Source organism: Condylura cristata, unplaced genomic scaffold, assembly GCF_000260355.1.
Source record: "Condylura cristata isolate star-nosed mole 26May11 unplaced genomic scaffold, ConCri1.0 scaffold00005, whole genome shotgun sequence".
NCBI lineage: Eukaryota > Metazoa > Chordata > Mammalia > Eulipotyphla > Talpidae > Condylura > Condylura cristata.
The window spans coordinates 24,866,907-24,894,689 of NW_004567106.1; the positions used below are offsets into that span (position 1 = coordinate 24,866,907).

General features: G+C 34.3%; 2 protein-coding genes across 3 annotated transcripts in view; both read left to right on the forward strand.

The window, feature by feature from the left end:
• Window positions 1–3,067, forward strand: part of FAM221A (family with sequence similarity 221, member A) — a 29,339-nt gene extending 26,272 nt beyond the window's left edge. Inside the window, exons 7-8 of the mRNA XM_004677129.2 lie at window positions 2,895–2,941; window positions 3,036–3,067. Of these exons, the coding sequence (XP_004677186.2) occupies window positions 2,895–2,921 (27 nt within the window). The 3' untranslated portion in view covers window positions 2,922–2,941; window positions 3,036–3,067. The remainder of the gene's footprint in view (window positions 1–2,894; window positions 2,942–3,035) is intronic.
• STK31 (serine/threonine kinase 31) overlaps window positions 1,313–27,783 on the forward strand; it is a 50,049-nt gene continuing 23,578 nt past the window's right edge. Inside the window, exons 1-12 of one of the 2 annotated variants that reach the window (XM_004676776.2) lie at window positions 1,313–1,379; window positions 2,895–2,941; window positions 3,036–3,088; window positions 5,595–5,693; window positions 9,361–9,435; window positions 10,616–10,774; window positions 14,297–14,655; window positions 16,265–16,439; window positions 19,957–20,072; window positions 21,700–21,859; window positions 23,852–23,974; window positions 27,013–27,192. In XM_004676776.2, coding sequence (XP_004676833.1) covers window positions 1,330–1,379; window positions 2,895–2,941; window positions 3,036–3,088; window positions 5,595–5,693; window positions 9,361–9,435; window positions 10,616–10,774; window positions 14,297–14,655; window positions 16,265–16,439; window positions 19,957–20,072; window positions 21,700–21,859; window positions 23,852–23,974; window positions 27,013–27,192 — 1,596 coding nt within the window. In that variant the 5' untranslated portion in view covers window positions 1,313–1,329. The remainder of the gene's footprint in view (window positions 1,380–2,894; window positions 2,942–3,035; window positions 3,089–5,594; window positions 5,694–9,360; window positions 9,436–10,615; window positions 10,775–14,296; window positions 14,656–16,264; window positions 16,440–19,956; window positions 20,073–21,699; window positions 21,860–23,851; window positions 23,975–27,012; window positions 27,193–27,783) is intronic. The other variant, XM_004676777.2, reaches the window with a different exon arrangement.

Here is a 27,783-nt window from a genome sequence, read left to right on the forward strand (position 1 = left end):
TGAAAAGTTACAAACTGGAAGAAAATATTTGCAAATCTGAAGGTGGTGTGTCTAAAGTGTTTAAAGAACTCTCAAAACTTCATGAGAAAACAAATCAGCTAAAAAACAAAACAAAAACAAAAACAGGCAAAAAACTAAGCAAACGAGGAAAAAGTTTGAATGGATCCTTCACCCAAAATATATAGATAGCAAACAAGCATGAAAAGATGCTCAGAATTTTTAGTCAATAGAAATGCAAATTAAAACCACTAGGATATACCACTACACACAAAAGTCTCATTTTAAAAGTACTGACCATAGAAAGTGGGAATTCTTAACTGCTGGTGAGAATATAAAACAGTAAAACTAACAAGTAAAAATAATATGGCAGTTTCTTAAAAAATTAAACACAAGTAGAGGACCCAACCATTCTCCCAGGTATTATATTCATAGAGATGAAAGCATAGGCCCATGTACACTTACACATGATTATTCAGAGCAGCTTTATTTGAAACAACCCCACAATGGAAACAAGCCAAATGATAAACTACATCCATGCAAAAGAATAGCATTCCACAATAAAAAACAACACACGGTTGATTCACAATAAAAGTGGATGAATCTTAGAATAATTATGCTGAAGGATAGGAGCCGTTCAGAAACATACATACTGGATGATTCCCTTAATATCAAATTCTAGAAATGAATGTATGGTGCCAGAAAGCGGAATCTCACATGCAGTAAGAAATAAGATGTTTACTTTGTTAAGATTTGGGAAAACTCTTCACGTTCTGAAAAAGCTTCTATCCAAGAAAGTTTAGATATAAGGGGCTGAGAATGGCTTGTAAAACTATTGGTCTGAAAACTATTTTAATTTACTAAAATAACTTTTCCTTTTCATCTCGTAAAAAGAATGTTCTGAATCTTCTATTGTGGTGCTTTTAAGATTCAAAGCAGTGCCAGCAAGTTGGGAAAGACCAGGCCATCCAGGCCAATCACGTTGTTACGGAAGCCCTGCTTTAAAAAACAAAACCCACAATCGGCCCTCAGGTGCAGGGTGGGGGGCAGGGTGGGGGAAATCCCTGCCCATAAGTCCCTGCACACGCCTGCGCAGTCTCCGTGCAGTGGTCTTGGCGCCGGGGCCAGCTCCGAGCGCCCAAGTTAGGCGCTAGGCCTGTGGGCCTCGTGAGCCAGGCGGTAACTCCCACCAAACTCAGGCTATGCTGCAACACTGGGCGCGCAGCCGCAGTGTGAAGCGCCAGCGGCCGTGGCGCGTGAGGTAGGTTTCCACACGCGTGCGCAGTGGGCCGAGGACCGGCGGCGTCGTGGGCAGAGGGTGGAAGGTCCAGCATGTGGGGCCAGGAACCCTGTTTTAGAGCTTCTGTGACAGAAAGTGCGAGGTCAGTAGCAGTCCTTTTAATTAAGTGCTTTGGCGGCCCTCTCAGGGACCATTTTGGCTCTTCCTGGTTGCGGTTTAGGTTTCCTAGAAGGGATTGAGGCCTGTTTCCTGGCCTGCTTCGCTTCGAGCCACCTGCCGATTTCTGAGGGTGATGGACACCCCAGTTTCTGAACGTGTAGCCAAGAGGTGAAGCCTTCCTACAGATAGTTTGGAACTAGTGTTCTTTGTGAAGAGGGGTCACGACGCTGGCTGTTCTGGGCCGCTTAAAGCGTGAAAATCCCTCATAAATTCATTTCACATTCTCTTCGTGAATAGAAAGGTCTGGAACTGCCGTTTGGTAATTTAGGTTTGCAGAAAAGTGAGTGCAGTTTCAATTTCTTTGTAAATATCGGTAGAAACTCGTTTTGACGGTTTTAATAGAAAATTTTAAGGCCAACTGTTCTAGAAGTAGCTTTTTAATTTTTAAAAAAGATTTTGTTATTTATGCATACAGGAGTGGGGTACAGACCTGAGGTGCGGGGGGGGGGGTGTGGTGGTGGTCAGAAGATTCACCAGAGACAGCGGGGAGCAGAAAAGGAAGATCTACAAAATACATTGCTGAGGGAAGCAGTGAGCAGGTCAGGAACGGCCTGCTGTGCCATGTGGGTCACCTCCTTGTCTGGGCATCGAACTCATGGTGTAGTGGCTGCTGGCTTCATACTGCTGTGCTTTAACCCATTGAGCCACCAGGGAGGGCCCTAGAAGTAGCTTCTTAGAGTGTGTGGTGGGGATTTTTCCAGAGAAACTAGAGCCTACCTAGATGCATTCTCATTTGATTGTACAACTTTTTGCTCAGTTAAAAAATACTTGGAAAATGTATTGGAGGAAGACGTTTGAAAAAACTTTATAAGCTAATAAATAAGTCAAGTTAGAAAAATTTATGACCTTTTCCCCCTCTGACAGTGAGATTAAAAACTTTTTCCCTAGTTAAAAGAGCATTTGAAATTTTGACATAGTGATGTTCTTTGATAGCTTTCAAAGTTCTTAAAATACAAAAATTTGGTTTTCTTTAAAGAGGGAAGGCTAAATATTAAGTTGTGGCATTTAAAAACTATGGGCTTTTAAGTAAAATTACCAGTCTGAAACATTTGTTCTATAATTGTAATGTTTCTTTTTTTGTTTAAACTGTAGAAGTTCTTATTTTGGGAAGACATCAATTATTTTTGAAATACTCATTTTAAAGTATTTATGTGTGATCAAAGTGTGCATGAATTTCTCACTGCGGTATAACTCTTTAAAAAAGTCTGGCCAAAGAGGTAATTTCAAAGATACATATTGTGTACGATAGAATTGCAAAAAATGGTATATGTGAAACAGAGTTATTGAAATAATTTGAGGTAATTTTTAGTATTGGTTTATGTTTACTAACAACAAACATACTTGTAGAAATTTGAATGATATATAAATAGTATTTTCTTTATTCAGTGTTACTCAACAGATTATTAGATTCCTAATTCAAAGTTTTAAATTGTTTTAGTTTTCCAGAAATTGCCCAAATGGATGAAGAGACACAGTACAATACAGGTACTTACATTAAAATTTATTTTTGAATGAAGGTGATAGATGATCTTGATTAACTTCTAATTTTTTTTTTTTTTGCATTGTGATTTGATTTTAGTTGAAGATGTGGTTGGAAGTCATGTAGAAGATGCAGTAACATTTTGGGCCCAGGTAAATGGCAACCTCGTTGATTTACTTTCCCCTCCTACCTTTTCCTCCATTAAAATAGGTTTTCCCCTATAACCAAACACAAAAACTGAGGGATATTTATATTCATTTCAATGCCTAATTCTTACTGAACATTATTTAATGCAAGGATTAGTAAAAGCTGTTGCTTTACGTGAGTTATGAGATGTAGGCTTATAATGCATGGTGTTATAATAAAGGGAAAAAAACAAGATTGTGACTATGGTTTCAGAATTATTCTTCACCAGCAACAGTAAACTGCATGAAAATTACTGGTTTCTGAGACTGTTGTGTTTGTGAAGTTATAGCTCCACCTAGGGGTCTTTTATGATAATGTTTCCTGAAAGATGTTAAGTTTGTAATATTTTTTCTAATGGCATGATGTTGAAATGAAGTTATTGTTTAAGATTGAAAGCACTAATAGGCCGTTTCTAACTTTTTAAAAAAGATTTATTTATTCATATAGAGCTGGGCTACAGGCCAGAGGTGCAGAGGGTGAGAGGATTCACCAGAGACAGAGCGGGGAGCAGAACACTGCTGAGGGGAGCAGCAGGCTGGTCAGGAAAGGTCTGCCTCGCCATGTGGATCTCCTTGGGGCAGTCGGAGATCCAACTCATGAGGAAGTGGCTTAAGCTTCTTAGTGCAGTGCTTTAACCTGCTGCGCCACCAGGGAGGGCCCATTTCTAATTTTTTTTGGGCAGGATTAGAGCTAGATAAGTTTACTGAGTTTTAAATACAGAACAAACTACCCAGGTGTTTATCTTCCAGAATTTAGAAGGTGAAATGAAATCTCTCTAACACACACAATTATATATCCTGCTATTAAATAACTCTCATGTGATATGGAAGAGAAGGGAATATCATTTCTCTACACTTCCTATTGCCTGGGAAATCCTTTTTTTGGGGGGTGGTGGTAGAGTGAATTGCCAATGTGGAAAATAGAACTTATGAGAAAAAAGGTATAGAAAAGTGTGATCAACCCAACATACTTAAACTTTTATAGAAAAGGTTGTAGAATGGTGATAGTCACAGAAAACTTGTGGCAAATTTGTGTCTTATTAATATATTTTTTAAAGGTTGCTTGCATGTTCTGTTTGTATGCCTGTTGTCTTGTATTAATAGTACTTGTGTCACTCTCAACAGTGTCGCAAGTTGAATGATAAATTATTTCATTATGTGGGAACATCGCTAGCTTAAATAAAATTTTCTTGTCCAGTAGAAGTATGTGAGCCACGTAAGCAATGTAAAATTCAGCTACTACATAAAAAAAGTAAGAAATGGGTGAAATCAGTTTTGATGAATACATTTTAATAAATGTATTAAATGTATTTAATAAATGTATTAACTTTGCTTTAATAGGCAAAGTAAGGATATAAAAATAGTAGTAGTAGTAATAATAGCAATAATAGTAATGGTAGTGGTAATAATAATTGCATTTATTCAGTCTTAGCCTTCTCAGTACTCTGCATGTACTAACTCACTTAATCTTTGCAGCAGCCTGTGGAAGAAGATACTAAAGTTTGATGCTTTCATATGTGCATATGTACAAAACAAACATGTATATATACCATGAATTCATGTTGAGACAGCATACCTGCTTTATTGTGCTGTTAACTTTATTTCAGTGATATGGAATTGAACTTGTATCTTCCAATTTTAGTTTGCTGTTGTAGGTTTATTCTAGCTTGCCTGCCCTTATTTTTAATTTCATTCTCTGTGTTCTCGTTATCTTTAATATTATTTTTGATTCTAGATTACACCTAAAATAGTTTTTTAAATAGTTAACCCATGTACCTGTGAGAAAGGAATTTACTAGCTAGATTATAGTATTTGTGTACAGAGGTATATATACATTTTGCATGTATTTTTACACTTGTTTTCTGTAGATAATAAGAAGTATGTGAGAAAATTCATATAATTTGGCCAAAATATGCTGTTCATTCTGAATAATTAAAATTTGCTTTAAAGTAAAACCTAGAGATAATTGTTGAAAATTGCCTCTATATAATTTAATATTATTTGATACCTTTATTTCAATAACAACTTTAAGTCACTAGGAAATACAAAAATTTCTATAGCCTAGTCCCTTTTATATTTTAAAGAAATCATTTTTTAAAAAGATTTATTTATTTATGCATATAAGAGCTGGGGTGTAGGCCAGAGGTGGAAGGGAGTGAGAGAATTAACCAGAGACAGAGTGGGAAGCAGAATAGGCAGTTCCACTGAAACACACTACTAAGGGGAGCAGTGGGTGAGATAGGAAAGGTTTGCTGTGCCATGAGGGTCAGCTCCCTGGCCAGGGGTAGAACTTATGCTGCCATGTCTGCTGATAGCTTCATAGTGCTGAGACGTAACCCCTTGAACCACCAGGGAGGCCCTTGATTCATTTTCTAATGCTCTAAACTCTTAAGTACTATGCTTAAGTAAAATCCTTAATTATATAATTGTTAAATAATATTTTACTGAATCTTATATACGTTCTTCCTTCTAGAATATCTGTAGAAACAAGGATATTGTGAAGATTGGTTGCTCACTGTCTGAAGTTTGTCCCCATGCCAATTCAGTTTTTGGGAATCTGGATCCAAAGAAGGTGAGAAAATTCCTGGATATAATCATTCTGTCCATCCTATCAAATACTGAGTAGTTTCCATCCTTCCTAGAAGAGTATGAGCAATACAGTTCGTCTATACCCAATACCTTCACCAACCCTTTGCATTGTCAGTTGTCTTAATTTTAGCCCTTTTGGTTGGGTGTGTAGTGTTTTCATCTTAACTTTATTTTTCTGATGAGTACTGAGTTAAATGTTTTCAAAGTTTTACTAACCATTTGGATATACTCTTGTGAAGTGGCCATTCATATCTTTCCCATTTTAAGATTATTGTAGGAAAATATTCTGGATATTCTTAGATATGTATTGCTGATGTGTTTTCTTAGTGTGTGATATCCCTACTCCTTGATGTCATTTGAAATCTAATTTATTATTGTTATTATTATTTTTTTTTTGGGTATGCGCTTTCTGTTAAATAGTTTTTTTCCACGGTCATGAATATATTCTCTGTCTCTCTCCTCTATTTGCCATTGTCCAACCCCAGAAACATTTACCTTTTGCATTTAGGACTGTTACCTGCTTTGTACATTTTTGCTTATGGTATGAAGTAGTGATTAAATTTATTTTTTTTCATATGGATATCTAATAATGCCAGCACATTTATTGAAATAACTATTCTTTCTTTATTGAATTGTGTTGGAGTATTTTTTTAAATCATGAAACAGATATTATTGTATATGTTCTTTAATAAATGCAAAGAAATAATAAATGCCTATTATCTTGTGTGTATCAATTTTTCTACCAAAAATTTACCTTTTGGATATTTTTATGTATATAAAATATTTATTATAGCATTATTTTAATAAGAAAAAGTGGGGGTATACATTAAAATGGTAGTAATAGTAACAATAATAGTAGTAGTAGTAATAGCATTTATAGAGTCTTAACCCTCTAATTATTTTGCATGTGCTAGCTCACTTAATCCTTGCAGCAGTCCTATGAAGCAGATATTAATGTTTGATAGTTTTTTGGAACTTGAGGCACAACTAGGATAACTTTATGAGTCACTAGAGCCCACCTTCTGTTAATCTATTTTGAAATAATTAGTGAATTATTATAGACCCTTATTTTAGACTACTAAATAACCCTTTGGCACCTGATACTAGTGTAACGTTAACACAAAATTTTAAGAAGGAACTTGCACAATTGCAGGGTTCCTGCATAAAATTCAATGCCTCTTCACATGTGTCCTTGGTGCTTCACTTACCTTACCTAGCTCTAAATAAATAAGGTATATTTCTGCATTTTGATGTAGAATTATATACAAAATAGTACATTTAAAATGAGCCAATTTGGTAAATAAAAAAGCAAAAACACACCCAAATGTAGACGTAAAATGAGTGTAATTGTTAACTTTTTTCATGAGGTGCATGTTGGAAGAGTGCTGGAAACGAAGTCTTGCTCTTTACTCCTTTTTATATACAATGCTTTGATTTTCTTTTTCTTTTTCTTTTTTTTAAATAATGTGCCTGTATTAGTTTTATTTCAGAATAATTAAAATATCAGTAGCATATATAAAACTATGTAAAAGGAACATTTAAAATTCAGGGAAGAAGAAATGTAGCTTAGAGCTAATCAACAGAATGGATAATTAGGTAATACAGTTTTTAAGTTTTTGAGGTGTCTTTGTATTGCATATATTTAATAGTATTTTAATTTGACTACCTCCCTTTTGCCTGTTGAATGCAAAAGAAATTTGCTTTATAAAAATTTTAAGTTAGTTTCAATAATAGACTTATATTAGTAAATAATTGCTCACCCACCTCTGATTATGTGTGACTGGATTATGCTTTGTAAATTTTCCATAATGATGGAGTGGTTCTCTTTTCACCTTGTAGTCATGCTATGAATAGTGGAGTTGTGAGATGGTAAAATTAAAAATTTGGAAGATGTGTATATATATATATATATGCATAGTACTGATATGGAGCTAAAGCTAAAATATCTATTTGAGATATATTTGTATATTATAATAGTGATTGTGATGATTCACACTAAAAGAATAGAGAACTTCAGATTCCTGAAGTTTGTGGGGTTTTATCTGTATTTCTGGATATAAATATCCTCACCTGTAGACTAGGTTGCAGTGATATGCTATTCATTTTTTCTCAGTGTCTTATATTGAATTATTAAATATATTGATATATTATTATAGCATCTTAACTAAAGATAATGTGTCCTTGTACAAAATTTGAATTAGATAATATTTTTGGTTATCAGTAAATTTTGCTAGTAAATAAATCTGTTTCCTTACTGAAAAATGAAGTCAGGAAGTTAGGGAAGGGTACTTACCATTCCTACTCTTTTCTTGGTCTTCATTGTTGAATGTTGTGAAGGAACCAAAGTTAAGTGCTCATTGAACACACCTATCCTTTGTAGCAGTTGCTTTGTTACATATCTATTTGTACATCTGAATTGATTTATGCTGAGTTGAGGGTTTTTAATATTTCACACTATTTATTCCTTTTGCCTTAAGATCTGTGAATTTGTCCTAACGCACATTGATACATTTATAATTTATACTTTATTGATTAAAGTACTGTTCCTCAACCTTTTTCCATAATGCCTGACTGACGATGTAGCCTTTTTTATACTTGTTTTTCTCAAATGGAGCTTCTCCCAACAAGACATTTTAACAACATGAACAAACTGTGTATATATTTATGTTGTCAGGTATGTTTGAACTTTGGCATCTGCAAGCTGTTGTAATAACATAAGATTCCTTGCAGCCGTTTCCCCCTCCCCCTAAACAGAACAAATCAAAATAGTCTTTCCTCCTGTTTTGTAGATAGTATTTCTCCCATTGAGGATGAGTGATTATCAACCTAGGGTGATTTTGTAAACACCCCTATTACTCCTAAGGAAACACTTGACAATGTCTGGAAGCATGATTGTTTTTCACAACTGTCGGGGCTGCTATGCTGTATTGTGAGTAGAGGTCAGGGGACTCTGTCTTTTAAACATGTTACAATGTGGCGACAGAGGACAGCTCCCATGCTCTCCGGTCCCAAGCCTTGTCAAGAGAATGAACCAGTTTCAAATGTCAATAGTGCTGAGACTGAGAAATAGATTTATTAAACTATATAAATACTTCTTTTTCTTCTTTTATTAAACAATTCTACAATTAAAATTGATGAAAATTCGCGATTGGGGTACTGTATAATTTTATTTTACTCATTTAATAGCACTGACGTTCTTACTTATGGTAAAAACTAAAAAAAAAGTTTCTTAGTGCATGGGATGTATGGCCCTTACATTTAAATGGCATACATATGGCATATTTATGTTTTTGGAACAATTAATTGTACCAGTTATGTCTTAAGACATTAATCCAGTATGATTTTAAGTCTTTGAAGTGCGTAGCTTTTATTTCTTTCCTCTTTCTTTGGAGAGTCAGAATAACTTAATGGACTCTGAATTCATATTGCTAGAGTTTGAATCCTGGTTCTGCTCACTAGTGCATGACTTTGGTCATGTAATGGTAAAAACAAAGTATCTGCCTTAGGGTTGTGACAGTAAAATAAGTTATATCTACAGTACTTTTTGACACATAGTAAATGCTTATTAATGCTAGCATTGTTTCAGCCCACTTAGCATACTCTGATTGATTCAAGTGCCAAATAATTTTACTTTTTTTTTCTCTTTCTAGATTTATGGTGGATTATTTTCTGAAGATAAATGTTGGTACAGATGTAAAGTACTGAAAATCATCAGTGATGAAAAGGCAGGAATAAGTGTTCAGCTTTGTGGCCCTGAGGAATATATACTCTGGTTCCAAAATGTGCTACTTATTTAGCATTTCATTGTTTATTCACATTAGTAATAAGATCTGGTTCAGCAAATTTATAAATTAAGAGATAGGTTTCCCCCACCTTAGTTAACACAAGAGAAATGAATTGCTTCAATAAATCCAGATCAGATTCAGAAGTACTCTTCAGAATTTAAGTTTGTCTATAATCATCTGAGATTGTCCTACAATGGATTATATAATTTGGGGTTTATGTTTTGTAACCAAATGATTCTTTGTATCTCACATCTTAATGCTTTTTTTTTCTTGCTGAGTAACTTTTAAAAGTGCACATTATTAAGATTGATAACTTTAAAAGTGCATATTTATTAAGAATGGAACGTTAGATTGACTCTGAAATTAGTTTTATCTTTTACTTAGTTGATAATTAAATTGTTTAATTGTTAATATGAGGATTGATTTCTCAACTTCTCATGCCTTAGTTAAATATAACGTATTTATTTTCTCTATGTACACTTGTGGAATATTTTTAAGGGTATATGGGGAGGTGAGATTCTAAGTAACTATTTGAAGACAGTTGCACATTGCAGGCTTGTTGGAGCATTTCTTTATCAGTTACTTTTTTTTCCTATATCTGTTTTTCTTAATTTAAAATATTTTACAATGTATATAATTTTGTAAATATTTTTCTTGGGGTAATAAGGAGATGATAGATGAAACAATTTGAATAATGCTCTGAATAACTTCTTTTAAATATTACCTCATGATTTTTTATTTTCACATACAGCAGTTTATGTTAGAGAGAGAGACTTCTAACACACTTTTTCATGTAACATGTCAACTGCAGGTGATACTTTGTAGTTGCTTGGGGCTTAACTATTTAAATGATAGGGAAAATGGCTTATAATAAACTATTTTTCTTTTTTTATTGTGAAACAGTTTAGAACTAGAGGTAAGGGTGAATTTAAATGTGATCTCATTGTCTGTCATCTTGTTATTTTGAAGATACTGCGATAGCTCTTGTTTTGAATTCATTTGTCACTGTGAGTAAAATGCTCTTTTGATTTATAGGTAATAAATAAGAAGAAAATAGATGTTTTGGGGGAGATATTTAATGTAAGGTCAGTATTAATATTTGTCTCATTTTTTACCCCAGTGTCTGGTGAGATACATTGACTATGGAAATACTGAAATTCTAAATCGGTCTGATATAGTTGAGATTCCTTTGGATCTACAATTTTCCAGTGTTGCTAAAAAGTATAGACTTTGGGGACTTCAGATTCCTTCTGGTCAAGAAGTTAACCAGTTTGATCAGGTAAGTCACAGGTTTTAAATATTTTTATTAAGAAAATAAAACTTGTGCTTGAAACAAATGTAAGTGTAGTTAAATTATATATTTTTTATATAAAAGCCTTTGTAAATTAGTGAAAAATAAGAGTTATAGGATAATTCGAAAGCTAATATAATTGTAATTGTCTTTATGTATTCTTAATTAGATAGGAGTGTAATGTATATTTAGATAATAAATGTGTTTCTTATGTGAAAGCTTAAGAAAACAAAGAAGTATTCTATCTTTTGCTTTTGAGAAGGTGTTTACTAAATAAAAGTAATTATTAACATAGATCTGGCCATAAATAATCACAGATTTCAAAGAGAGAATTATAATTATTCATGCTATATTAGTTTGTCAGATAAAGTACTTTTTCATAGAGTAGTTGTCATGATGTTCTGCTAATCTAGATTGTTGTTTATACTCATTTTTTTTTTTAAATTTTAGGTTAGTAACCAAATTCTGGAAGACATCTGATAATTTTAGTAATCCTACTTCCTTTTAACTCTGCTGTACAATAATTTTCTTTTGATAGCTATTACTACTATTAAGAGGGAATATTACATTATAGAGTAATTAGATTTGTACAATTTTATTTAGCAGCTTAAACAACTGATGAAAAAAGCACCATAAGAAACAGTAACAGTTGGAAACCTTGTTATTTGCTTCTGATTTGTTTTGAGAAACTTGCAGATGTGTTGGGTATAGTTTTGTCTGCACTATGATTACTCACAAAAGAGATATATGTACATGGAATTTTATATTTTTAAATAGTGTATAGCATAGATATTACTGTGAGATCATACCCCAAATTTTTGGTTTTAAAATCTAAAGTTTTGCAATCTTAGAATTGAGAAACATTTAGCAGAGGAAGAAGGGTCAAAACAGGGAGGGATGTGCACAGGGGACTATGGTGATGGATCGCAGGTGCTATGGTAGTGGGAGAGTTAAAGGACTACACCTGAGGGGAGAAATTAAATACTGTCCAAAAATTAACATTGATGTAAGAAAATAAATATTTAAAAAACCTAAAGTTAATTTTTTAAAATACAAATATTAGATGAAGATAGGGACTCACTTTGAATTTTCTGCATGCCTAGAGCTGTGGAATCTTAAATCTACAGACATTGAAATTTACTTGCTCTTTATTTTATAAAGAATTTGTGCTCTTGAAAAATCAGATGGCTTAAAGTTATAAAGTTAATTTGGACTGAGCTAAGGTTAGAACTCACATCCCTTGTTATGATAGTAAGATCATATGAAATGTGTGTTGATTGAAACAACCAAGGAAAAGAAGCATTAAACAGTTTTGGGGCCCTCCCTGGTGGCACAGTGGGTTAAAGCACAGCACTATGGAGCTAAAGCCACTTCCATACAAGTTCAATTCCCGGCCCTGGAGGTGATCCCACATGGCGTGGCAGACCTTTCCTGGCTCGCCCGCTGCTCCCCTCAGAGGTGTACTTCATTTATCTGTCTGTTCTGCTTCCTACTCTGTCTCTGGTGAATTCTCTCACCTCACCTGCACCTCTGCCCTGTACCCCAGTTCTGGATGCATAAATAAATAAATCTTGTAAAAAAAAAAAAAAGTTAGTTTTGCACTTGAAGCAATAAATTTGAGTTATTGAGAATCTTTTGTTTGTTGTGCTATTTGTATTTGCATGCTTAAGTTCAGTGAAAGGACTATCAATTGGAGTTGAATTAATTAGCAAAATTTTCTGGGAAAAATCTTGAATGTCTCTTTAGATAGAAAGCCCTCAGTTAGAGGATCAGATATAATTTACTGTATGAAGTTTTTGCCATTATCTACCACCCATTCCCCTGTGGGTATCCTACTCAATATATAAGACATGCAGAATTGTTATTTTTTTTCTTTCCTCCAAGATAGTGAGCCTGGTGTCTACCAGACTATCTTGATAGTGACAATATTTTATTTACATTTCTGTAGCTCATCTCTCTATTCCTGTGTGTTAGGTGTTAGGTGAGCACCTACATTTATTAGCATTTGAGTGAATGAATGATAGTAGGACTTTACATACTCAGAGTATGTTTGAGTAACTTTGGACTAATTGTGACAGGTAACTAAAAGGTAAAAAAGGAATTTCACTTTGGAGAAGACTCTAAAAATTGGATTTTTGGGTAAAAAATTCTGAGGGAGGAATCTGCATCTTCAGAACACACAACTTTTAAGTAATTGGACCTTTTGTAGAAAGAATAGTTCCATTCACATGCATGTTTGTTGTCCAAGAGTTTTCTTGAAATACTAAATTTCACCATTTATTTTCAAACACTGTCATTTCCATTGATACTGACCTTGGTGGAAGTAGTACTTGAATTTTAGATACACATTCAACAGTAAGGGTTGAAAGAGCTTAACCATATGATGGAAATTTAATTTGATATACTTTAATGAATTAGATTTTGAGTTTGTTATCTCTGCTTAATTTCATTTGCTGGTTATAACTTCTTGACCATCTTTGCAATATATATTGGTATCTTGGAACACTGTTTTTTTGCTCTCATTTCTGAGATTATGGTTATAATTTCCTGCTTTCATAAACTATATTGTTTTTCACATTTACCTACTGGTGTTATCAATAAAAATAATACTCCTGTGAGAGATATATAATCCAGAGGTTAATTTCATGGGCCTCTTTTCCAAAGAAGATATAAAATTGAACTGTACCCCTTTTTTGTTTTAAATTTGTTTTATACTGAGAAATGATTAATTTCCTTTATATATTACAAGTTGAAAATTTAAGTAAGGAACTTAAATTTGTCAAATTAGATCATATCAAAGTAAGCTTTGTAATTAAAATTTTCTGAATATGTAGACAGGTTCTTGCTAAAATTACATCTTTAGATATTTTCTATTCCTAACTATGTTTGACAAGCATCTATTGTAATTTCTCATATGCCTGTTGTACAATATTCCTTTATACAAAATTCTACGTAGAGTGTGAATTTAGGAATTTCTGGTATGTTAATGTTTGCTAATTTCAGTTTGTTAATTTTTAAAAAACTTGTTTTGTGCTTTGAATTTTTTTTTTTGCTCCTGCTCTTGTTTTGTTTTTAAAAGCAGAGTACCTGATTTTGCCTTTAAAATGATTTTTTTTTTGTGAATTTGAGCACCTTTTTTAGATACCAAAATTCATTTTTAAGTTTTGCAACTCCTCAGGACACCATTGTATTTCATTTGGGTCAATATAGCATATAGATAGCATTAACAATATTGTTCTAGGGCTATTGGTACACATTTTGAGATTTGTTAATATGGCTACCTACAAAGGTGTTAGCTCTTTGGGAAAGGAAGATCTTAGCAAGTGTGTTATTGGAATGTATTCATACATTTGTAGAAGTACATGTATGTAAGGTAAGAGCATTTTTTATAGAGATGTTTGAATGAAGAAATATGGTTAAAAATGTTAAAAAAAAAAGGTGTAGAAACAAATTCAGTGAAGGAAAACATACTGCTGTAACCAGTTAATGTCTCCTTTCTGTATTTCTTAGGGCAGAACCTTCTTGGGGAGCTTGATTTTTGAAAAGGAAATAAAAATGAGAATTAAAGCAACCTATCAAGATGGAACAGTTATTGCTCAGGCTGAATATGGCAATGTGGATATAGGAGAAGAGGTGGCTAAGAAAGGATTTGCAGAAAAATGCAAACTCAATTCCATCACTAATGTCTGTGAAGAAAAAAAATCAGATGCTGGTCAGCTTGTTCTCAGGAACCTCAAAAGCCCTATTCCCTTATGGGGGCATAGATCAAATCAGTCAACCTTCAGCAGACCAAAGGGACGCTTAAGTGGAAGAATGACTGTTGACCTAAAGAATGAAAATGATGCAGGAAATCCTGTGACCTTTCCAAAGTAAGACTGGAGTGTGTGTGTGGGGGGTTGGGGGGTAGAGTGGGGATGGGGTGGATGTTCGTTTTACCTTATTTCTTATTCATCGTGGAAGTCATTATTATTATTGAATAAAAGGTTCATGCTTCTGGAGTAAACAGTTTGAGGGATACTACTAATGATTTCTGTTGTTCCCAACCATATTCCTGTCTGTTTGCAGGAATATTTTCATTGAAATCATTTTTGAAAGAAAAACTCGTTTCTAAATTGTTTAAAGTTCACTTTACCAACTCTTTATTTAGTAAGCTCTTTTAAATAGATTTATCAAAAACTAAAACATATCTCTTAATCAGAAATATCTGGACCATCGCTTCTCGGCCTTTTGGCTAAGATCAAGTGTAGAAATATCTGGACCAAGCCAGAATTTTGCATAAGCTTTGAATCTTTGTTTGGTGGCTTTAATAATATTTAAGAAGTTTCCAGGAATTACTTTTCCTTTTAACAAAAGAGAAGCTGTTTTCTTTGAATACTTTGAATACTTAACTGTGATGAAATATGATTATTACAATAGAAGTTTACTTCTGGATACTTTTGAATTATAAACTTGTAGAAGGCCAGATTTGATGTTTTTATATAACAGAATATTCATATACTTATATACATATATCATGATCCAAAGCATGGTGTTATGTCTTGAGTGGGTATAGCTGTTAAGATCTTATCAGTGTGTTAGGAACTAAACTGTCAATTGGGTTGGGGGGTGATGGAGTCGGGGGGTAGGTGAACACTGATACAGAAATGCTTTTTACTGTAATTGTTGATAATGCTATGAGGAAGTTCGAATGTTCTTTTTGAGAGTTGGTGGCGTTGTTTTTGAAATATGAATTCAGTTGTGAAATCTAGTTTGCATTAAAATTTTTGAAAGACGAAAGAATTTTGTGTGGAAGAAGTGGGGTGCAGGCCAGAGGTATGTGTGGTGAGAGAAGAATCACCTGAAACAAAGTGGGGAGCAGAACAGGCAGATCCACTAAAATACACTGCTGAGGGGGACAGTGGGTGAGACAGGAGAGGTCTGCTGTGCCACGTGGGCTAGCTACCTGGACAGGGATCATACTACTATTATAGTGTCTGAATAGCATCACAGTGGCAAGACTTAACCCCTTGCACCACCAAGAAGGCTCTGCATTAAAATATTTTTTTTTTTTAAAGATTTATTTATTTGTACATAGAGAACTGGGGTATAGGCCAGAGGCTCAGGGGTGGTGAGAGGCTTCACCAGAGACAAAGTGGGGAGCAGAACAGGCAGATTGACGAAGTACACTGCTGAGGGGAGCAGCGGGCGGGCCAGGAGAGGTCTGCCACGCCATGTGGTCACCTCCAGGGCAGGCGGGAATCGAACTTATGCGGAAGTGGCTTTAGCTTCTTAGTGCTGTGCTTTAACCCACTGCGCCACCAGGGAGGGCCTGCATTAAAATATTTTTAAAGGTTGAATTAAGTGTAGGTTTTAGATTAGTTATCAAACTTTAAGATATATTATGGTACTAAAAAATGCAAGATAATTTAATGTAGAGTTCTGATGTCTATTAGCTTTATACAGAACAGTTTTAAAATGTATTTTTTTTTTTTTTAACAGGGAAAGTTTGGCTGTTGGTGACTTTAGTTTAGGGTCTAATGTCAGCCTGGCAAAAATTAAGCAGGACCAGAAACTGATTGAAGAAAATGAAAAGCTTAAAACAGAGAAAGATGTTCTTCTTGAACGTTATAAGGCATTAGAACTGAAAGTGGAACAGACTACCCAGGAGTTGCAGGTATAGTTTATTCCATAGCTTAAGGTAAAATATCCATGTGGAAAATCCAAATACTCATCTGTTCTTAATAGTTTTAATTTTCTTTCATTTTCCCTCTTTCTCTCTCTTTCCATATACATGCTCAATGTGAAATTTCCTTATCAAATTCCAACCTAACCATTTTTGGATTTCATATTTGAAAGATAAAAATTTCTAATTTATGGCCCTCTCTGGTGGTGTTCGGGTTGGGGCTCAGCACTGCAGCCACTTCAGTGTGGGTTCAATCCCCAGTCCCGGAGGTGCTCCACAGCAGACCTCTTCTGTCTGGCCTGCTGCTCCCCTCAGCAGTGTACTTTGTTGATCTGCCTGTTCTGCACCCCATTCTATCTCTGGTGAATCCTCTCACCGCCTCTGCACCTCTGGCCTGTACCCCAGCTCTGGATGCATAAATAAATAAATAGATCTTTAAAAATTTTTTTTCTCACTTATATTTCCTTTTATGTTCTTTAAAAACCTTGTAACTATAAATATAGTTTGAAGTACTATTATCATTGTTATTGATTAATATTGCTGGCTATATGGTATTTCTAGTTTTAGTTTTTTAAGGAATCACCATACAGAGGGGCTGTACTAATTTACATTTCCCAGAAGTGTAGGAGATCCTGTTTCTCTGTACCCTAATAAGCACTTGCTTCCAGATATAGCACTTGCTTTTTGATATAGGCCATTTTCATGATGTGAGGTGATAGCATTATGAATTCCAATTTTTATGTCTTCTTTGGAGAACAGTGTATTTAGATTTTCAATTAGATTGTTTGTGTTGCATGAGGTCTTTGTGTATTTTGGACATTTACTCCTTGCTGTATATGCAGCTATATTTATGAGGCTGCCTTTTGTTGTTGTGGTAGTTTCTTTCACTGTACATAAGTTTTTTTGTTTGATATATTTTGTATATAATTTGTATATTTTTGTTTTAGTTTTGCTTGCAGTTGGAATTAAGTGCCCAAAGATCTCTGTGGTTCATGTCCAGGATTGTTTTTTTCTTAGTAGTGTATGGTTTCAGGTCTTACCTTCAACTTTTTAGTCTATTTTGAGTTCATTTTTGTGTATGGTATTAAATAATGATGTGGTTTCATTTTTCTGTTCTTATTTCCCAACACCATTTATTGAAGAGTTGTTCCATTCTACTCAGTATGATCTTGGCACCTTATTGAAATTTAGCTGACCATATTTGTGGACTTTCAATTAATTCTGTTTCATTGGTCTATGTATCTGTTTTGATTACTGTCACTTTGTATTATAGTTTGAAGTTGGGGTGTCTAATACTTGCATTTTTCTTTTTCCTCAAGATTGCTTTGGCTATTTGGTGTCTCTTGTGATTATATACAGACTTAGAATTGTTTCTTCTATTGCCTTAGAAAAATACAATCAGGAGTTTGATAGTAATTGTGTTCAGTCTCTAAATTGCTTTAGATAAGATAGCCACTTTTTTACCACCATTAGCCCTTAAACTTCTTTGACCCTTTCTGCCTTTCAGCCTCCTACTTAACTTCAGAAACCTCACTCTGTTTATTAGTGTCTTCTAGGAGTTTGCTTTGTTGATATGTTTGCTAGGTATAGGTCTAGTATTTTTTTTTTTTTTAATTCTGGCTTGTTTTTCTACACAATTTCCTCAAACTCCTCATTTTCTGTAAAGAGCAAAAATCCTTTTTTTCTCTTGACTGAACAATATTCTATTGTGTAGCTTTACCACATCTTAATCCAGTCCTCTATCAGTGCACTTAGGTTGTTTCTCTGTCCTTGTTATTGTAAGTATAATGTTTCAGTAAGCCCTTTAGATCTGAGATATTGGCCCCTTGTCAGTTGCGTAATGTATAATGTGTGAATATTTCCTCCCATTTAGTACTTTATTACAATATTATAATTTTTATTGTATAAGTTTTCTTTGGTTAATTCCTAGACATTGATTCTTTTTGATGTGATTATGAATGAAATTTACTTTCTTAATTTTGTTTTGTTGTAATTATTTTTATGTAACTGTGTATATATATGTGTGTGCATATATATATATATATATAAATTTTTATATGTTGATTTTGGTAATTGCAATTTTGTTATATTCATTTGTCTCTCCTCTTTACTTCCACCTCCACCTCTGAATGCCTAAGTTCCATAGTTAGTTTTTAAGTGTTAACTTTGTGTTTGGTTTTATCTTTGTTTGATTTTTAATAGTCCACATATAAGTAAGATCATTTGGTATTTGTCTTTCTTCATCTTATGTACACTTAGCATGATCCCCTTTGCCTCCATCCATATTGCTGCAAGTGATGAGTTTATCTTTTTTAATCAATACGCAGTAAAAATAGTTTCCAAGATAGCTTATTCCCTTTTTATGCTAAACATAGAACGTAAAGCAGTGATTAACTTTCTCATATCTTTTGAAAGACTAAATATTGTTACATTGAATGAATACTACTGTACTGGTCTTTTGTCGGTGGAAATTTATATTTGTCAGTTTAAAAGTTAGATTTATTTAATTTTGGAGTAATTACAGTAATTATACTAGATATAAACAGATTTATAAGTAAATATTACTCACTGTGGTCATCCTACTCAACAAATGAGAACAGAAAGGCATGAACATAACCTGACTGTAGCCTGATGTTAATATAGTTCAGTATATCTGGTTTTCTTTATTTTATGTGAAGGATTGGAGAGAATGTGGGGACTGGAGAGTGTGTTGTTTAAATAGTAAGTAAAAGTTGTGGGATTTTTTTTTTTTTTGTCATAGCTGGTTTGTAGTGCGATTGGAATAGAATTGAATGGTCTTTATATTATTTTATATTTTGGATGATCACAGTGGTTGTGTATGTGGGAGGAGTATAATCTGACTTGATCAAGGAAAAGGTGCTTTCAATTTTATTTTTAAATACAGAAAGACACAAGTTTTAAGAAAAATTGTCATTGATAGTCATTTTTTTATGGGGATCCCCCCAAATGTACATGTTTATTATATTTAAACTAATTGGATGTCAGGTGCAAGTAATGGCAAAGGAGAAGATATAAATTGATATTCCTTTTTTGATGAAGTAATATTGGCTTATCATATAGATTTCATATGTATAGCTTTATAAGTCTGCATCTGTATGTACTTTATCATGTTCACCACCAGTAGTCTAGTTTCTATCTATCACCATACAACTGACCCCTTTTCCTTGGTTTACCCAACCTCCCAGGTGATCTTTTACTGATCTTTCTGAAAGTCTTTAAGTATTAAAGACATAAAATACCTGAAATTTGGTTTCTCTGTTGCTCCTTACTAGGATGAAATATAAGTGTCTCTCTGGAGAGACAGAGGACTGGAGTAGATTATTTTTTTTTTTTCAGAGTTTAACTTGCAGGGAAATCAGTGTTTGTTACCCTGTGACCAGACTTTTTAACCTTTAACATTTTAAATGTGCCTAAAAAATATTTTAAATAACAGAAGAACTACATGGTCCCATTTGAGTCTCACTAGGGTATACTTTCCTTTGCTCAGCAAGAGAAAGCAACTACCATGGATTTGACTAAACATTTAGAAAGTACTTTGAAGACTCGTGTGGGTACCAGGATGAAAAATCTGGCAGCGAAGGTTGAAATACTAAAAGAAATTAGGTAGGTACAGATTTTTATTTTGGAAGACAACTTAAATGACTCTTAATTGGTAACTTGTTTTAATTGTGGCCCAACATTTTTGCTTTGAAATTTGTTCTTTATTTTTGTGACTTTAAAGAGAGATACTAAAAAGTTACTTGTGAGGCATATTTCACAGTAATTTCATCTCAGTGTCCTTGAGTTATCTAGGAAAGTAAAAGTTAAAAAAAAAATTAAAAAAAAATTCAGCATGACTTCTCAGTGGTAGTTTAGTGAGAAACTACTATGTCTTAATTGTTTTGCCTGAAGTTATTTTCAGGCCTAAAGAGAAACCAAAGCTTTTAGTTATCTAAATTACTTAATTTTACTGTTTCAATAAAGGAAAAAGTGGTTTTCATGGAGTCAGAGGAAGAGAAATTGATTAGCAAGTCTTCAACATTGCTCAGTGTGTGAATTGTGTAGGTATTTTATCTTAATAGAAAATTGCTTTATTGTTGCACACCCTCTCTGAAATGTAGTAGAAATAGTTTCAAATCAGCTTGTTCCCTTTTTCATGGTACATATAGAGCTTACACTTACATCCTTTGAAATATTAAGATGTTGTTACCCTGAATGAATACTGACATACTGATCTTTTGTAAATGGAAATTTGTATTCATTAGTATAAAAACATCAGTTGACATCTAGTTTGTGAGGTTCTTAAGAATTCAAATAATTTTGTCCTCTAAATTAGTTACATATCATTGTTTGTATTTTGGAAGTACAAGATTCCCCTCCTCCCCTTCAGGTATTGTTACCATACCAGAGCCACCACCAAAGTGTGTGCACACACACGCACACACACACAAACATAATCAGCCACTACCAACATAGTTCATTTTGCTTATTGCCCTACTTTGCTTTGCCTTTCCTCTTCCATCTTCCCCTCTGGATGCCTCCATTCCTTATTAGTTTTCAAGAGTTAATTTTGTATTTGGTTTTATCTTTCTTTTGTTTCTTTATATTCTACATATAAGTAAGACCATGTGGTATTTGTCTTTCTCCTTCTGAAGCACACTTAGCTTTATCCCCTCTGTCTCCATCATGTTGCTGCAAGTGATAATAGTTTCTCTTTTTTGATCAGTATTCCATTATGTATGTCTTCTTGATCTACTCATCTGATCTAGGCCACTTAGGTTTCTACAGCTTGACTATTGCAAATAGTGCTGCAGTTAACATGGGAGTAAAATTTTCCCTTTGAATTAATGTTTTTGTATTCTTTGGGTAGATACCAGGAGTGGAATTGCTGGATTATGTAACATATATATTCTTGGTAATTTGAGAAACCGCCATAATGTTTTCCATAAGGACTGTACTGGATCAGTTTTCATTCCATAGCGTCAGAGGTTTCTCTTTTCTTCACAGCCTCACCAGAAATTGTTTCTGGTTTTGTTGAGGAGTGAGCCATTTCACAGGAGTTTGGTGGTTCAGATATATTTTTGAATTAAATGTTTGTGTCAAAGTTATTTATGGTTCTCAAAGTTTTTAAAAGTACCTCTTCATAGTTGGTGTTGTAAAATAGTAACTTTAGACAAGCAGTATTTAAGTGTAAATACTACTTACACCAACTTTTAAATTTCATAATTTTTCCTTTCTTCTTTTAAAATAGACATGTCAATACCAATGTTCGTTTTGGAAATGACCTTTCAGATGCTATCCAGGTATTGGATGAAGGGTGTTTTACTACTCCAGCTTCTTTGAATGAATTAGAGATAATTTGGGCAGAATACAATCTGGCACAGGAGAAGATTCAAACTTGTCAAGATGTGGTGGGTCAAGAAATTTTCTCATTTAATGCTTTTTTCATTTGAACTTAAGGAGGTGTTTTTCAAGAAAGCAGAGGGGGACTACCTCTTTTTTTAACAAGTTTATAGTATCTTCATATTAAAATTTGATGACTTTCATTGTTTAGTGAGGAAAATAGGAAAATAAATGTTGATTATTATTAAATGTTGAAAAGTGTGAACAAAATCTTTTTTCCTTTTACACAAGAATTTGACTTTTGATTTATTCTCCCTCTTGTCCTGTAGTAATTTGATAAAATGGTGTTTCAGCCAAATTACTAGGTTTAAGTAAATAAATTAGTAGATTTTCCTGTACTTGTTATAAACTGTAGAAACCTATTGGGGACCCTTGTAACTGGTATACCCGATTCGGAGGGCCCTGGGAGCAATGACTATATATAGTGTCTGTGAGGGGACCTGAGACTTAGAAGCTTAAGCAGTTCCTAATCTCACTAATAAGCATTTGTCTTCTAGTTTCATGCTATCTTGTTTCATGCTGCGGTTGGATTGTACCTTTCTATTAAATGCTACCTAAACCATTTGCTGTTTAGAGGCAGTTATTTGTTGGCAGAGGAGGGTTAGGGAGACTCCATATGAATCCTTTATTTGCTTAGTCACAAACATGCTTTCTTTATTATATTGAACTGAATAGAACTCCTTATTTTTTGTGTAATGATATTTAGCACAACAGTCATTGCTTTCAGTAATGAGTTCTATATTTGTGCTGTCCACCTTAAGGGTTTCTACCTCTGGGAATAGTTACCTGAAAACCTTATTCTCTACTCAGATCTAGATTATCTCGTTGGTAACTGACTCTGAATGAGAAAAGTGAACAGGGCTACTATGCCTTTAGAGATGTTTGGATGTTGACTTTGGAGAAGGGATTAAATTCAGGTTATTTTACGTATTAGGTTCTAATTTGTTTCTTAGATGGAAACGTAGGCATTTTTCTGGAATGTAGACAGAGTTACAGGTACTTTATGAATATTTGCATACACTAACTTTTGAAATGGTCATTTTTTGATTCCATTTTATGAATAAGGAAACCGAGTCCCTCAGTGTCAAAAAAAAATTGCTCAGGTTGCATGACTCTAATGCTAATATGGATTTGAAACAGTTAAGTCAAGAGTTATTTCCATTTAAACTACACTGCGACATTAAAATACTTCATAATATATTTTCATGTGATAAAAAAGAGATGCTTTCTATTTTTTTTTTGTGGGGGGAGAGCTTTTGTGGTTTGAAATTAGGAAAATGATTTAATATGTATATTTTGCACCTTTCTGCAGCTTCATTGTCTAGTTTTTGGTGAAAGAGATTCTTGTTTTTTTTTATAGTTAAAAAATCACCTAGTTGAGCTCACACAATAAAGAATACCCTAAAATTCAAACTTTTAAGTATAGGAGCCATACACTATTTTAAATAGTGCAGATGGCATGATCCTGTGTCTCTGTCTGTCTTGGTTGTGTGATAGATATGCGGACATGTAGATAGTTTCCATAGAGTTGGGCAAGTACTGTAACAGAAGTGATGCATAGGGTTTTGGAAATCTCTCATACTTATTTCCAGACATAGACTTAGGGGAGAATTTGATGTTTTATTCTGGTGTTTAACTGAATCTTGAAGGATAACTAGATGAAGGAATTGAGCATGGACTAGGAATGGAAGGTATGCAATGGGTAATTAATAAAATGAGCTTGTTTAATTTTCTAAGGAAGAACTGAAATTTCATTGTTGCAGGAAAAATGGGAAAAAAATTAAGCAGACTAGGATTGCTGAAAACCTTTTGTTCAGTTAAGGGAAGTGATTTATCGGTTTGGTGATCTGAGAAAGTTAGTGTTTTTGCTAAATGCTACTATAATTTGCAGAATGTAATGTTAAATTACTAGTTTTAAGGGATTAGTTTTTTTTTTAAATGGAGGTCAATGCATAAAAAAAGCCTCATGCATTAATTATGGTTTTTTTTTTACCTTCTAGGATGAAGGGACTATTTTGATTGCCAATAGAAATGAACTACAACAGAAGCTGTACATGGCAGTAGAAGTTTTTATTCTGGAAGTAGATGAATTACCTCTTAATAAACGCTTGAAAACATTGCAGGTTAAAATTTTTATAGATAATACACATGCATTAAAATAGTTTCATTGTTTAAGAAATGAAGTCATCATTTCCCTTGATACTGATGACTAATAGTTTTCCTTCTCTTTGATGAATTTTAATTTCTTTTTAATGGAATTAAAATTTCAAGTTATTTGTTTTTTTGTATAGGTGTGTATCTGTCCTGCAGAGTAGAAAAAATGGTCAGACATGTGAAACTTATTCAGGCAGGATTCACTGGGAAATCTCATGGAGACAGAACCAGTAGCAGTCAGATAGTTAGTCCTTGTTGCCCATTACTTTCTAGCAGAAAATTAAGTAGGATCACATGTAAGTTAGGGAGAGGGATCCAGTCCTTGAGGTTATATATGACTTTTAAGATTTATAACATGGGGCTCCAAGGAGTTAAAGCCCAGCACTATCAAGCTATCCGTAGCCACTGAAGCACAAGTTTGATCCCAGGGGGCCAAGGAGGTGACCCATATGGCACAGCAGGCCTCTCCATTCTCGTCTGCTGCTTCCTTCAGAACTGTATGTCAGTGGATCTGCCTGTTCTGCTCCCCACTCTGTCTCTGATGAATCCTCTCACCCCTCACTCCCCACACCTCTGGCTGTACCCCAGTTCTTGTATACAGAAATCTTTCTTAAAAGATTTATTTATGCATACATAACTGGGGTACAGGCCAGGGTGCAGGGGCAGTGAAAGGCTTCACCAGAGACAGAGTGGGGAGCAGAACAGGCTGAATGACAAAGTACACTGCTGAGGGGAGCAGCAGGTGGGTCAGGAAATGTCTGCCATACCATGTGGGTCACCTCGGGGGTGAGGGTCGAACTCATGCTGAAGTGGCTTTAACTTCTAGTGCTGTGCTTTAACCCACTGAGCTACCAGGGAGGGCCAAATAAATATTTTTTTAAAAAAGATTTATTACCAGGGACTAGAGTACAACATAGCTATATGATATGGCAGAATCTTTTCTTCAGTCCTATTTTGCCATTTAACCACAGTAATGACTTTAATTTGGAGTAAATGAGAATGACAGTGATATTTCATCTGTTGGCATAGTGTTCTTCTATTTGGATTTTTTGATTGTTGTTTAATGTTTAAAACTATTCTCTTAAAGACTTCATGTATTTCCTGAATTTATAATTTTGGTTGTTTTAGTGAATATTTTCCCATTTTCTAATTTTTTTATGGCATGGAGTATTACTGTTGATTTTTATATATTGATGTTTCATTGGCAACTCCATTGAATTCTCCTTTAATTCTCATTTGACTGCTGCTATTCTCTGAACTCTCTGGTCATCATTTCAAAGCTGTAACCTGTTTCCACTTCTATCTTTTTTTTTTTTTTTTATTTGTGCATACAGAACTGGGGTACAGGCCAGAGGCTCAGGGGCGGTGAGAGGCTTCACCAGAGACAGAGTGGGGAACAGAACAGGCAGATGGACGAAGTACACTGCTGAGGGGAGCAGTGGGCTGGTCAGGAGAGGTCTGCCACACCATGTGGTCACCTCCGGGGCAGGCAGGAATTGAACTCATGCGGAAGCGGCTTTAGATTCTCAGTGCAGTGCTTTAACCCGCTGCGCCACCAGGGAGGGCCCCTATCTTTTTTTTTTTTAAAGATTTATTTTATTTATGCATACAAGAGCTGGGGTCTAGGCCAGAGTGTGGGGGTGAGAGGATTCCAGAGACAGAATGGGGAGCAGAACAGGCAGATCTACAAAGTACACTGCTGAGGGGAGCAGCAGGCGAGACAGGAGAGACCTGCCATGCCATATGTGGGTAAGCTCTCTGGCCAGGGATTGGACTGTGCTGCAGTGGCTGCCGATAGGTTTATACTGCTGAGACTTAAAACCCTTTGCACAACCAGGGAAACCTCTACTATTATCTTTATGTATGCTTGAATTTTTCTATTTTGGTCAGTAACTCTAGTATTAAGTTAGGTAATAGCTGTGTTGGATGTTTTCTTTGTATGGAATGTTTTTGTTAGAGATACTTAGAGTAAAGGATACTCAGGAACATATGGGCCTTGTCTTTTCCTGTCTGCCTTTATGAAGATAAAAGTTTTGATGCTGCTGTGTATGGTTCTGTAACCATTGGAGCCCTCACTTAAAGCCTTTTTTTTTTAAATTAATTTTTTTTTTCTTACATCAGTGTAGTCACCATAGTTCTCCTACTACCATATCATGGGTATTCCATCATCACATTACCTTGTGTTCATCCTGTTTTGCCCCTCTCTTTTGTTGTATGCCTCAGTTCTATGATTAACTTTCTAGTTTTGACTTTTTTTTGACTTTTTTTTGTTTCTCTGTAGTCCACACATAAGTGAGACCATCGCTATTGTATTATCTTTTTCCTTCTGACTAATTTTCTGTTAGCCTAATCCCTTCCCGTTCCATCCATGTTGCTGCAGATGGCATGAGTTTGTCTTTTTTGATTGTTGAGTAATATTCAGTTGTATAAATAGAACTTTTTAATCCAGTCATCTATTGGGGGCATTTAGGTTGTTTCCATATGTATGCTATTGTAAATAGTGCTTCAGTAATTTTAGGAGTGCAGTTTTCCTTCCAAATTAGTGCTTTTGTGTAGATTCCTAGATGTGGAATTGCTGTGTCCATATGGTAGATCCATTTTTAGAGTGTGTTATATATACATATGTATGTATAACATACTATATTATTATAATAAATCAGAATATTATTAAGAAAATCAAAAGGAAGAAAAAAATACATTTTACAGTACTGTCAGTAATACTGTCAATTAGTTTACATACTCTTTTTATAAGAAAATTTGTATGTAAGTGAACTCATGCAGTTCAGACCCCTTTTGAAGGGTTAGCTGTATTGTAATATTAATTAAATAGTCCAAATAAGTCACCTTTTATGTAGTAGGATGTGTTTATATTTGTCTATTCTAAGTTTTATCTATAAAATTCTCAAGAATAGGAACTCAACACAGAGTCATATTCAATGTAGTGCTTGAATGCTAATGCAAAGCTGATAAATAATTAACTTTAAACGATTGAAATATGTCTTTACAGGATTTGTCAATCTCCTTAGAAGCAGTATATGGACAGGCCAAAGAAGGGATAAACTCTGAAGAAATACTTAAGAAATTTTATGACTGGAAGTGTGATAAAAGAGAAGAGTTTACCAGTGTTAGAAATGAAACAGAGGTTTCTCTACAGTGTCTTGTAGCATGGTTCCAGAATATCTTAAAGGTAATATGAACTCTTGCCCAGTGGCAGTGTACCAAGAAATATGGTTCTTTTCTTCAAATATAATTTACTTTTGAGAACATGTGTATGTGTGCAGGAATGAGAGATTATGAAAATGAATATGAATGAGACTGTATGAGAATATAGTAAGAGTGAAGGACTTACATGTTTATATTCTCTGTTTTGGAGATATATGAAAACTTAAGTAAAGCTGTAAGCATAAGGTAATATCACTGGAGTTTTTACAAGTGTAGTATACGTTTTGAAACTATAATGTATAGATAAAGGTGTGTATATATATTATGTACTTAGGAGTAGTAGAGCATTTCTCTTTTTTGTTTTTGTTTTTTTTTTCTTTTTTCAGCAAGACTTGTATTTTAATATTACTTGAGTAATTAGTTATGCTTAACTGATGTATTATTTGGCACTTTTTAAAAAAAGATTTATTTATGCATATAGAACTGGGGTACAGGTCAGAGGCGTGGGGTAGAGAGAAGATTCACCAGAGACAGAGTGGGGAGCAGAACAGGCTGACTGATGAAGTACACTGCTGAGGGGAGCAGCAGGTGGGCCAGGAGAGGTCTCCTGTGCCAT